Here is a 12842-nt window from a genome sequence, read left to right as displayed (position 1 = left end):
CTTGTAGGGCTTTGGAGTATGAAAAAATAATACACTGTCAACAGACTGAGTTGTTATTAAGACATCTAAATATGAAAAGGGTCCAAAGGTATTAAAAGTAAAACCAGTAGCACATATATATTTAAATGATACTTTTTTTAGTGGACTGTTAGGGGCTTCTATTTACAGTTTTGATCATGAAAATGAATAGTTCTATAATGCCAGCTGCAGTGAGGATAGTAAACATAATATTGTGATGCATGATCTCAAGATGCAATATTTATATTGGATATTATGTATGTTATACTGATTTCTGCTATGTGGCTTATTTCTTTAATACCATTTTTGTATCACCCTTTATTGAGAGTAAACCAGGATGTTGCTTCAGTCCAATTAATAAAATATCACAAAAAATGAAAGGAAACCTATGTTGTTCTAACACAAGGAATCACAACTTAATATACAATGAAAATAATAAAGTTAATTTCTTACAAGTAGCCTGAAAACATAATGTTATTAGGCATAGGGACATCTAAGCCTTGACCCTGCAGTGTTTATTCACCCAAATAATTTCAGTGCAAGACTGACCCTCAGATTTCATTCTGAGAAGTAAGAAATAACCACAATAAGAATAGGTATATGATCGAATACTCTGCAGATGCAGAGTAAATGCTAATATAATGCACCACAATAATAATGTGCAGAGGTTATTATGAAATAGAATGAAAAGTCAACAATGAAATAAGCTCCTCATAATATTAATTTAATACTATATAAATTTTTTATAGCAAAGTATATTAGTATTAATTATTCTTAAATAGCCTCTGTGTTGCTCATCATTTCCCAGACCTTGAGCACTTGAGGACTCTTGAAAACCAGCCTATTGGATGCTTTCAGAAAGTGTTTATTTTAAAATGGCAGCTTAAAAGATCATTTCATTATTATAGACAAGGCCTGATTCTTTACTTACCTTCAGTAGTGGTATCTTTGTTAGGTAATCCAATTCATCTGAATCCAAACACCCTCAGAACAAGGAGCTTCTCAAGGTGAATAGGTCAGCACTGTCTGACCCTTCTTCTTTTTATTCACTGGACTTTCCATTTTGTTTTTTTCATTTGTTTCATTATAATGAGGAAAAGTGCTGTGTTTGCTAAAATGGTTATACTAATAACAAGGCTGTTACAGGGTCATTATTTTGTCCCCCAGACCACTGTTGTATGATGGTATAGTCCCCTTTGTAGATTAATTACTGAGATGCATTCTTGTTCATTACACAAAGTTTATTTAAATCATCTTTACTAAACTTGCTATAACAGTAGTAGTTTTAAATGTTGACTGCTCCCCTTCTTCACTAGCTAAGTGAACTATTTGTGGCTCTACCGTAAAATGCAGGGCTCAGATTGTAGGAGGATCATGCATGGGTTTTATTTCCTATTTGGAGAAGGTTGTGCTGTGGGGAGCAAAAGATAAGGATGAGACAGATTCTTAGATGCTGCCAGACTCACTAATCTCTTTCTTGTGTATATGGGGAGTCCTGGATATTATTTCCAAGGATGGATAATGGGGTCACCATGCTTTTAGCTACAAAAGAGTTGTATGTGAGTTATTTGAAGCAGAGGAAAGTAACCCCATTATCTCAGAAAGTACTCTTTGACTTTTTAACAACAGGAAATGCCTTGAGTCCAAACACTTCAATGATTTCATACTAAACACACTTCCCACTTTCTGAGAAAACTTTGCAGGTATATTTGTGAGGACTGCAGCTGATGAAGGGCCCTCCAACTTGGAGCCTGTGCATCTGTTAAGAATCCTGTAGGTCTTACTCAAAATAAGACATATCCTTTTGAGTGGGTATTTAAGGCCACAACTTCTGTGGTTGATTGATGAAGGACAGGCAACATTTGGTGAATATCTCTTGAAAATGGTAATGCTGAGCTTGCTCCACTACAGTTACAAAGATAATGTACATGTTCTTGGACTATGTGTTTCATTTTTATTCTTATGATGTAGAACTCAGGAGGTTCTGTGTGGTTAACTTAATTCAAGGGCCTGATGAATGCCTGATAGTCCAGAGCTATTTAAAGTGCACCTGATCTCAGAAAGAGAAAAATGGCTAGCAGCATCAGCAAAGCCTCATTGGAGCCCTTTGTGACCAACTACTTCTGATTTATGAAGGAGACCCTAGCAGATGTTAAAAAATGGTGGGGATGGGATTGGAGGAATTTTATGTTCCATCCCAAACATCACACCTCCTACCATGCCAGACATCTCAATTGTACCACTGTAGAGCTGACCGCAGCTCAGTCCTGCAGACTGGTTAAGGGGTGGCTCTGTCCTGGAGCCAGGGCCGCCCCTAGCAGGTTCCAGACCCAGAGTTGTCTGGAGCTGGTCTGACAATCAGCTGATTTATAGAACCTAGCTCCAGACAGTCCTGGGGCTGGTTTGAGACCATCTGAGTCTGACAATCAGATGATTGTCAGCCAGCCCCAGGAAAGCCCCAGGACCACCCAACTCTACATACAGTTTTAGAAGTCTTGGGGCTTAGGACTCCAGGATCCAGAAGCCCTTCCCCCAACCTAGGGTCCCCATGCCCCAAGACTTCTAAAAGCCAAGTGTTCAGCCCAGGTTCTTGCAACCCGGCATTAGAAAACCCATGGGGCTGCAGGCCACACAGGAAAGGCTACCAAGCTCAGGGGATGCAAGGTTCACAGTAGGGGCAGACCCTTGTCTCCCTCCACTGGAGAACCTTGAAACCCTGGAAGTCTGTTTTTAGCATCCAGGCTGGGGCTGTCCTTGGCTCCATGCCAATGCTGACTGTCAACATCAGCAAATAGGTAACTAGTGAAATGGGGGAGAAAACAGTACACCTTGGGATGCCAGAGCACCCAAAACAGACCTATCATCATCTTTATGTATGATCAAACGTTAAAAATTTTTTGATTTAGGCCTAGTGATCAAATGAAGCCTGGGGGTTAATGTCCGTTTAAGATAAATAGTGTAAAATGACACTTTTCTGGATGCTATTGTTTGAATCCATGTGGCAAATCAGCATAGCAATTTATGTGCAGACCAAAATAATTAGTTTGTAACATTCTTTTTAATGGAAGTTTTGATTTTCAAGAACTTGTAACAGTCTGAAAGGTGAAATTCATAGATTTTTTATGCCTGCAGGTTTTCATTGCCTCTGGTAATACATGTCTTTGCTCCTTACATCACATATATGTGAGAAATAATAGACATAATATTTAAAGATACCTTTTGATAAAGAAAATCTTTCCATCTCTGGAGATGAGATTTAGTTTTAAGGATGAGGAACAGGTTCCAGATGTATTTTTCAATTGCTGGGCTTTCCTTTCCTTAAGTATTGACAGAGGGAAGGTTTTATCAAGGTCTTTGTGATGTGCTTGTTTATCATAAGTAGACATTAGCAGAGTACATCCAAGTGCTTATCATTAACAGATGACTAAAGGGAACATATGGCAGGGAAAATAAATATATATTTGTCCAGGCAGTATGGCTTGTTAACACTCCTACACTCATCATAAACTGCATTTACATGTATTTACAATACCTTGGACAAACAGTGCAAGGCCAGGCAGTGAGGGGTTTTTCAATATAAGAGTGTCAGGTATTTAATTTAGAATTCTTTTTAAGAAAAGAATTAAATATTTTAGTATGGGAGATTTTTATAGCATTTGTTCTGCTTCAGCCTTGACATCTTTACAGCATTATACTTTTTATACTCATTATACAGTGTTAATAGTTGTACTGTCATGAAATGCTTCTGGGTTCACATACCTCTCTGTGTAAGTAGGAACGTAATAGGACTAGGTGACATGATGAACAATAAGAAGGGTTGAATTAGTCTATGTCTAAGATCAAATCCAGGTCAGGTCAATAGCTAGGTTCTTTTTGACAGCCTTTTAGAAGACCCCTTGGTTCTACAACAGAGTGGCCGCATCTATATGAGCGGCAGACTGTGCAGTAGCCAGAGTTACTGTGCAGTACTATCACTGCAGTTTTTCCTGATGCTACAGTAGCTTGTTACTATTACACAGTAGCATAGCCATATGGTTAGTGCCTGGCAATGGTACTATGCAGTAGCAATGAGCTACAGCAGAGTGGCTTATTGCTATTGCACCATAGGATCTCACATAGATGTGCCCAGTATCATGCAAATTAGCAGTTTGATCAAAAAGACTCTGGACTAGCAGCATGATCCAGTTCCCACTGAAGTTGATGGCAATTTTGGGAGGTGTATTGACAGAGTGCTGGGGAAGATTTGCATAGAGTTCTGCAAATGTGTTAGTCTCTCATGAGTGTAATAGTCACAATTATATAATGAAGAAAGAAAAACAGTATCTGTGCCTTCTGTAACTACAAAATTGTTCCTTTCTCTTCTTACATCTCATTAGCAAACAGCCAAACAATTTTTAAAAGGGATTCAGATGGGTGCACTTTTTACTTATTTATTTTTACAAATAGTTATAGAGAAAACCAGAGGCAAAATGCCCCTACATTTATTTTAATTTTCTGAATTGTTCTAGCTATTTTTTGGTAAATGTGTCATGATCTGAGTATTCATCCTCAAAAAACAGTTTATTATTCTGTTTTAGTAGCATTAAAGTCATAATACTGTTTTAGTACATGATAGCCCAGTACTATGGGATTGAATTATTAGAGATGAATTTCAGCTAATAGGTAATAATTCAGGTAATAATTTAGCCAATAATTCCTACCAATTCTAATCCCACTTCAGCTGAACCAGTACAGAGAAAGCAGGCAGAATTGGTTTTAACCAATGATTAGATTTGTTACTCAGTGGTGATAGAGAAAGGTTTCAACCATGGGAGCTTTCCCTGCTTTAACACTAATTTAACTGAACAGATGTCAGAACTGATGTGAATTTGGTTGTAAATTTTCTCAGTGGAGACAGTAAAAAATTAATTTAGATCAGATCTTCCCTAAAATTTGAATCAGTTTGGACCTAAAGACACGCTTCAGAGTTAGGACCATCCTTATGTGTTGAAAGCGAACAAAAACTTTCCCAAAGTTCAGTAATACTTGAATATGTTGTAGTTAGCGTATGGTATTGCTATAAAGTTAGAGCTGCATTTCACTGAGGGATCAAAAAAGCTAGTTACTGATTTAATAAACACTCATTCAACAACAAATCTTTCTGATATTTAGCTGTAAGTGGTATGGAGTATTCCAAAAAAGCAAGTGGGAGATAAATGGATTTTAAATTTGATGTATCTCAAAAGTTTTCCTCAAGTGATAATTCCAACTTCAAACATATTAGCATAGGGGCTCCTTAAAAATATATGTGTATATTATGTTAAGCATGAGATTATTTTTCATATTATTACTAGTTATCCATTAAAAACAGCATTCTTGCAGTAAGCTAAAATTGCATGATAAAGCAAGAGAGATAATGATAAATAAGCATATGTGTAAGCCTAGCTAGAAGGAACAAAATATACTATTAGTGCCCCTTGTATGAAGTTAATCCCATTTCTTGCAGCTATTTATTCATTAATTAATGAGGCCTTGCAAAAAAGGGTGAAAAACATGTTTTTAAATAGTGGTTTTGCATCCCTTCCTCTTGGACCATCTTCATATATTCATAAAATTGTTTGCCCTCTGAAGGTTCATTAAGTAATAAGGCCAAATGCAGCCTGTGAAGTCTTGGAATCCAGCCCCCCGGGCTCCCCATGGATCAGGAAATTTGGCAGCATGGAAGCAGTGGCAGTACTGCTACCCCTTTCTACTGGCAAAATCCTAAATCCCTTAAGGTGCGTAGGTCCCGGATCACAACCTTCCCCCTGCATGGCCAGATTGGGGCTGGATTATGTCCCTTTCCCTCCACATGGCCATTTTGGGGCTGGGCTGCACCACCTTGTTACCATAGGGCTAGACCATGACCCTCCCCTGGGGCAACTGGTTCAGGGCCAACTCGCACTCCCTTCCCTCCCCCCATCCCCCAGAGGGCTGGGTCATCTCCCCTTCCCTTCTGGCTAGGTTGGGGCTAGGGCATACCCCATCCACCCACAGGGTTGGATGCTCCCTCCCTGCATGAGGCTGGGTTGGGGCCAGGCCAAGCCCCCTTCCCCCACCTGTCTGGAACAGGGCCAGGCTTCCTTCCTTTGTGGCCAGGTGGAGCCCCACTGTGCCCATCCTGGGTGCCAGATAGGGTTCAGTGGCCAGGACCAGCCTGCAGAGGGATTAAGCACTGGCCATCTGGATGACCAGCCAAATGGGATGAGCACCACTAGGTTAGACAGTAATTGTCTCAGGTGTAGGCAGTCAGAAACCTGCAACTGAAATGGACAAAGACACAAAATAATTGTTTTTTCACATTTGGTTCACCTTACTGGCTTAGGTCCAGATGTAAAGTAATGGAGAAAAGAGAGATCTTTTTAATGTTTGGAAATAATAATTTTTAAAAAAACCCACCGTTGCTTTATTTCAGTGATCTGCTAGCTTGAATGGATTTGATTTTAGATGCATTTAAGAGTTTTAAGGGATTGTTTGTGGAATATGGAACCTTTCACTTTGCACTGACCTATAACAATCAACTTCAGATAGTTAGGAACCAAAAGTTGTCGGTTGTTGTCTTTGTGAGCTCTCAATACACATGTAATGGCATCACAACTCCAGCCACCATCAGAGTTGGCTCTGAGATCTCTGCTGGTCATATCAATTCTCAGTAGTGAGGCAAAAGGCTTATTGAACCATGGAGACTGAACTCTCTATCCTGGAAGCTATTTCTCTGTGTTAATTTTGAGACGCAGTCCAGGGAATAGATGTGGGAGAATTTGTATTGCAACTTCTTGTGCTATCCCTGATCTCTGAATATGTGACTGTAATCTCCACAACTGTCAATTTGATACATGTCATAAGAATTATGTGCTTTTTAAGAGCATATTTTTATTTCTCCGTGGTAAGGCCAAATTGAAATCTGTGGGTCAGTCCTTTCCCTTGGTTTCATAAACATTCAGTTCTGGAGGGTAACCATTTGTTGCAGTCTTAAGTGGTGCAGCTGGACCTCTGAGAATATTTTTGGTTAGTTGTCCTCTTGTGATTAAGGATAGAAACTCTCTGCTTCATATTCAGCTTCAGAATTTTTTAGCAGTTGCATAGTGCATTCAACTAAATCACTGTTTGACTGGTAACTTCGCAGCTGTAAAAAGCTTGTTTTCTTTGAAGAAAGACTTCTGTGAATGTGCTATAGTTGAGCCAGCTGATTGCTTGTAGGTTCATGCTTTGTGTATTGTCAAGCACAAGGAAATGTTCAAGGATGTAAGTAGCAACTCACTGTTGTAGATGACTGGCAATGCAATTACATGCATCCTGGAAAAGTTTTAAAACTGCTACTTCTTTTGTCTCAAATTTTAATCTTCTAAATATTTTTAAATTAGTGTTCCCTTCTACTGCCATTACTTCACAGTTTATTTTTTGTGGGAGGGCAGAGGCAGGGAGAAAGGGTTTTTACTCTGACTCTATTCCTTTGATTTTCTAGTTTGTCCTTTCTTTCTCTCTTTTCTTTTTTTTTTAAGATCAATAATGCAGCAGTTTTGAGTTTTGGATTTGATAAATGTGAAACATTTGGCTATTATGTTCTTTTCTTCTTTCTTTCCATAAGAACATTTAGGACATCTTGGCAGCCAATATTAATAAGCTTAATATTAATCTTGGATGTTACTAAATACGATTTTTGGATGAGTTGAGTTCTTTAGAATAATAACGTTGCCCTTTAAATAAAATGATGCCACAGTAGTACCATGAATTGACTGGGATTTCTTTCATTGTGTTTATTTTGCAGGTGATTCATATAACAGGCCGATTACGTCTCAGAGTGTCACTGTCCCATGGGAGGACAGTCCCCAGCCAAATCATGGGGCTTGTAGTTGTTGCTCATGCTTTGCCACCTCCTACGATCAATGAAGTCAGAATCGACTGCCACATGTTTGTTACTCGCGTAAATATGGACCTCAATATCATCTACTGTGAAAATAGGTACAGCAGTTCAGCTCTTGTTTTTCAGTGTTGCATGGATACTCTGCATTTGTGGTCTGCACTGTTTTTCTGACCATATATGGGAACACAAAATTCATGTTCATGATTACTACTATGGCAATTTTTAAATTAACATGACAACTTTGTAGATGTTTTTACTTTTTCTAAAAGAAAAAAGTGAACTTGAGACATCCCATTTCCAACTTAATTTGCAGCGATAGCATTTTATATGAGATTCCATCTCAGTGTTTATTGGAATGAAAGACTTGACTGCCACGATGGACTGGAAAGAGCAGATTAGCAGGGTAAATAGATGCATAAGTAGGAGATGGTGTGGGGATTGGATAGAGACATATAGGAAATGGAAAAGTGAATCAGGAACATGGGCTGGGTGTCAGGTTGAATGAGAATTGAGCTGGAGATAAGTGCTTAAGAGAGGTGGAAGAAGTGTCTTGTGAAATCTATAGAATTGGGGTTCAAACAAATCAGGTGGAGTGGTCACCTGGAAATAGGGTTCAGTGGAGCACCAGTGGAAAAGAGAAAGACAGCAGGTCTGGGAAAGGAGTTGCTTATAATACATACCAGAAGGACTTTGGTTTTCCACCTTTTTTGGTTGGTGTATCCCCGGTGGCTGGTCAAGAAGCAGGGAGTCCCCAGGCCAGTTGATGACTGGAGGCGGGGGAGGGTCCCCCAGCAGCTGATCGATGAGTGGAGAGGGGGTCCCCCATACACAGCGGCAAAATCAGAAGTGCTGGCAATGAAACCAGGAGTGCCCTCAGTTCTTCACACCACTACCACATACCCCCAGGGCCTTTCCAAGTACTCCTAGGGGTATGCATATCCCTGGTTGACAACTCTTGGCCTAAGACATAGAAGAAAATCTGGGTAGGGGGAGAGGAGGTAGAGAAAACCTTAGAAATCCATTGACAGAAAGAATTGCAAGTTACATTGCCACAACAGCCCAGGGACACAGCTGGGCACCCAAGGCACAGAGACGACAGAGACTGCTGGATGCTGCCAGGATTGCAATTGCAGCAGCAGCCCCCTTTTTTGCCTCAGCCCCAATCCAGCACCCAAGGCAGTTGCCCTTTTTGCCCCACCCTGTTTATGCCATTGCATTGCCAACATTTTCACATTACAGCAATAATGGCACACCTTAATGAGAGAGAGAATTTTCTAACTTAGCCAGTAATTCCACAATTATCTCTATTCCAGACAGCTTGTAAGTACATATTTAAACATTTTCCTAAAGGAGGACAGATTTAAGCTTATACGTAAGTGTTTTGTGGGATCAGAGCTTTAAGCCTCTCAGAATAAATTTTTGTTTCGGTTATGAAGTTATCTTTTACTGTCAGTTTTTATAACTGTCTTACTATAATAATAGTATAGTGCTTTACAAAGCATTTAACAAGGATTGGAAATATTTTCCCTCCTTTTTTTTAGGTGGGAAAGATTGAGCCACAGAAAGACTGAGACCTGAAGAAGAGTACTGTGATACCCCAAACCTTGTTTAAGTCTATTCTAACCATGTAATTCACTCAATAAAAGATATCATCCACAGCAATTCTGAGCCACAGCAAATGACTTGCTGAAGGTTGCATAAAGAGTTAATGGTAAAATTAGGATTAGAATGCCTTTCTGCCTGTGATTCAACTGAACTAACTTCTAAATTAGGTAGTGTAATCTAGCAGTTAGCCCATATAGTTCATGGGATTAATAATAGGATACAGATGCAACCTTTTGCTGTAGTCAGTGGCTTAAATCTGACCTACCTTGATAGTGAAGGAAAGTTGTTACCATCTGACAGCTCTTCAGTGGCCTCTGTGAAATGAGTTGTTGGTATCAGTCCAGTTCCTAATGAATAGGTCTCCTCTTCACAAAATCACCTCCATTTACTGGTACCTTTGTTGGCAGCCTCAACAAAGAAGCCTAGAATTGAATGGATGTGGAAAATGACCTATCTTTTTGGGTCAGCTTTAAGATGAATTGGTTGGGCAGTGTTGGAAGATTTAATCATCATCCACTGCCATCAATTTGGCATTTTTATGAGCTGTAAATTGTTTTTAAAAAAACTAAACATTTCTTTTTCCAAACCTTCCAGCATCCCTGTACCATCATAGCAATATAACAGATTCCTGTGAAAGGCACCTTTGAAAAGTTTCAGATAGATAGGTCAGATAGATCACATACTGAATACCGAGGACTGGTGACCACCTGGGAGCGGTGATAGCCAGTGACACAGAGTGGGTCATTAGTCCGCAGGAAAACCCCCATGATGAGCTGGTTATTTTTATCATGAGATGAAGGTAGAGAAAAAGTTATAAAGAAACTTTTTTTCTATTTGTGATGTGGTTTATTTTAAATATTAGGGCACAGAATGCATATGGTATCATTTAATTAATGATGAAACAAGCTACATTGTGTCCCTTCGTGGGAGTCTAGAGAAGAGGCTCACTAGTCAAAAGGAGCACTCTTCATTGGACTATGAGACTATTAGCTTACTAGCACAACAAAAACATTCTTCGGAGAGTTATCAGGAAATGATGGACAAGTGCGTCTGTGGTACCACAACAGTTGTTAGGCGAAGGTCCTGTTATTTGTGTTGGATGTAGGAAGTGAAAACATTATTTCTAGGCATTGGGAGTCCATTGGCAAGTTATCTGGTCAGTAGGACAGTCAGTCATTGAAACCAAATACAGAAAGAAGTAATGTTTCAGAGAATCATAGAGAAATAGAGCTGGAGGGGACTTCCAGAGGTCATCTAGTCCAGGCTCCTAACTGAAGCAGAATCATCCCTATTCAAGCCATCTTATATGATCCTTAATCAACTCTAAATAAGAGTACCATCAACTCTAACACAACACAGACTTAACACCTAAACTGCCACAGGTAAAGCAGGGTAACTATGGCAACCAATGTACTGCTTCTGTGAAATGTGGTTAATACACACTCAGCAGATCCCAGGTAGAAGGCCATGCCCTCTGCTACAGAGGAAGATAAAAAACCCCACTGTCCATACCAGTCTGACTATGGTATAAAATTCCTGACCCCATATATGGTGAGTGACCTGACCCTGAGAAGAGGGGCAAGACCCTCGAGCCAGGTATCTCTGCCTTTGCTCCCAGCAGGAGTTTAGGCACACACCAATCAAAGTTCCCAGACCTGGCTGTAGCTAAAACCCAATGTCTCTGAGGAAAGCTTAATAACACCCTGAAACATCTAGCAGAAAGAGGGGGTAGGGGCAACCAGAAGAGCCCAGAAGCATGGGGTCTACCCGTATTAGAACACTGGCATAGCTATGCCTAGATCATCCGCGACCAGTGGCTATTCAGCCACTTCTTGAACACCTCCAGTGATGGAGAATCCACAGCTTCCCTAGGCAGTCTATTCCACTGCCTCACTATTCTAACAGTGAAGAGGTTTTTCCTGATATCCAATCTAAACTTAGTTTGCTACAACTTTAAGCCATTGGTCTACATTCTCCTCTACAGCAGGAGAGAAAAGGTACTTTCCCTCTTCTTTATGGCAGCCCTTCAAGTATTTGAAGACTACTGTGATGTCCTCTCTTAAGCACCTTTTTTGCAAGCTGAACATGCCTAGCTCCTTCAGCCTCCCCTCATATGACTTGCTTTCCAAGCCCTTGCTCATTTTTGTTGCCCACCTTGGGACCCTCTCTAACTTCTCCACATCCTTTTTAAAATGTGCAACCTAGAACTGCACTCAGTACTCCAGATGTGTCCTAACTAGTGCTGAGTAGCGATGCATTATTACCTCCCATATCTTGCACCTAATGCTTCTGTTGATGCATTCCAAAACTACATTTGTCTTTTATGTGGCTGCATCACACTGCAGACTCATATTGAGTGTGTGGTCTATGAAGACTTCCAAGTCCTTCTTCATAGTGCTGCCATATAGCCAGGTGTCATCCATTTTATATTTGTCTTTTTGATTATTCCTGCCAGGGTGTAGTACCTTGTATATGTCCACATTGAACTTCATCCTGTTATCTCTAGCCTGCCTTTCCAATCAAGATCCTGCTGAATTGAGTTTGTATCCTCCAACATGTTCACAATCCTTCCCAGTTTCCTGTCATCTGCAAACTTGCTCAAGAAGTTTTCTATGTCAGTATCCATATCATTAATAAACATGTTGAACAGCACCAGGCCCAGGACAGACTCTCTCAAAACCTCCTGCTATTCTGACATGGTTGATAAGAGTTCCCCCTTTGGTGGATAAGATGGTTGATTCATCTTCATCCCAAATCAGCATACTGCCCCTTCTTTGCCAGGTGTGGCTCATTCTTTATCTTTACTGTCCTGATTTTGCCTATTTTCTGCTAGGCTTTCTGATTGACCATTCTTCCATTGCGAATATGCTTTCCTTTTGCATTTGAGGCATTTTAAAAGCTTTTTCTGCAGCTACATTCATCTCTTCCATTCTTCTTATGCTTTCATCATGTCAGGACAGTTTTTTGTTGGGCTTCCAGTACTGTGCCCATTAGAATCTCCCAGCCCTTCTGGGTGCCTTTATCCTTCAATCTGTCCTCCCGTGACACCATACCTATTAACTCCTTGATCATATCGTGATCATTTCCTTCCAAGTTACCCATCATCTTTACATCCTCCACCAGTTGGTGAAGGATGTAATTGGTGAGGACAAGATCCAAAATAGATGATCACCTAGTTGTATCTTCCACTTTCTAGAATAGAAAGTTGTCCTCCACACAAGCTAGGCACTGGCTTGAAATTTTATGTTTGGCTGCATTGTTTTTTCCAGCAGATATCTGGAAAATTGCAGTCTCCCATCAGTACTATCCCATAGCTTTTGAATAAACTTGTCACCTG

General features: G+C 40.1%; 1 protein-coding gene across 3 annotated transcripts in view; it reads left to right on the top strand.

The window, feature by feature from the left end:
* The window catches only part of NPAS3 (neuronal PAS domain protein 3), a 992068-nt gene that overhangs the window by 922366 nt on the left and 56860 nt on the right, over positions 1-12842 (top strand). For all 3 annotated transcript variants that reach the window (XM_019518905.1, XM_019518907.1, XM_019518906.1), the window contains one exon: positions 7805-7998. In XM_019518905.1, coding sequence (XP_019374450.1) covers positions 7805-7998 — 194 coding nt within the window. The remainder of the gene's footprint in view (positions 1-7804; positions 7999-12842) is intronic.

Source organism: Gavialis gangeticus, unplaced genomic scaffold (genome assembly GCF_001723915.1).
Source record: "Gavialis gangeticus isolate Ggan-Ray unplaced genomic scaffold, GavGan_comp1, whole genome shotgun sequence".
Taxonomy (NCBI): domain Eukaryota; kingdom Metazoa; phylum Chordata; order Crocodylia; family Gavialidae; genus Gavialis; species Gavialis gangeticus.
This window is presented reverse-complemented; position numbering and strand designations above follow the sequence as displayed.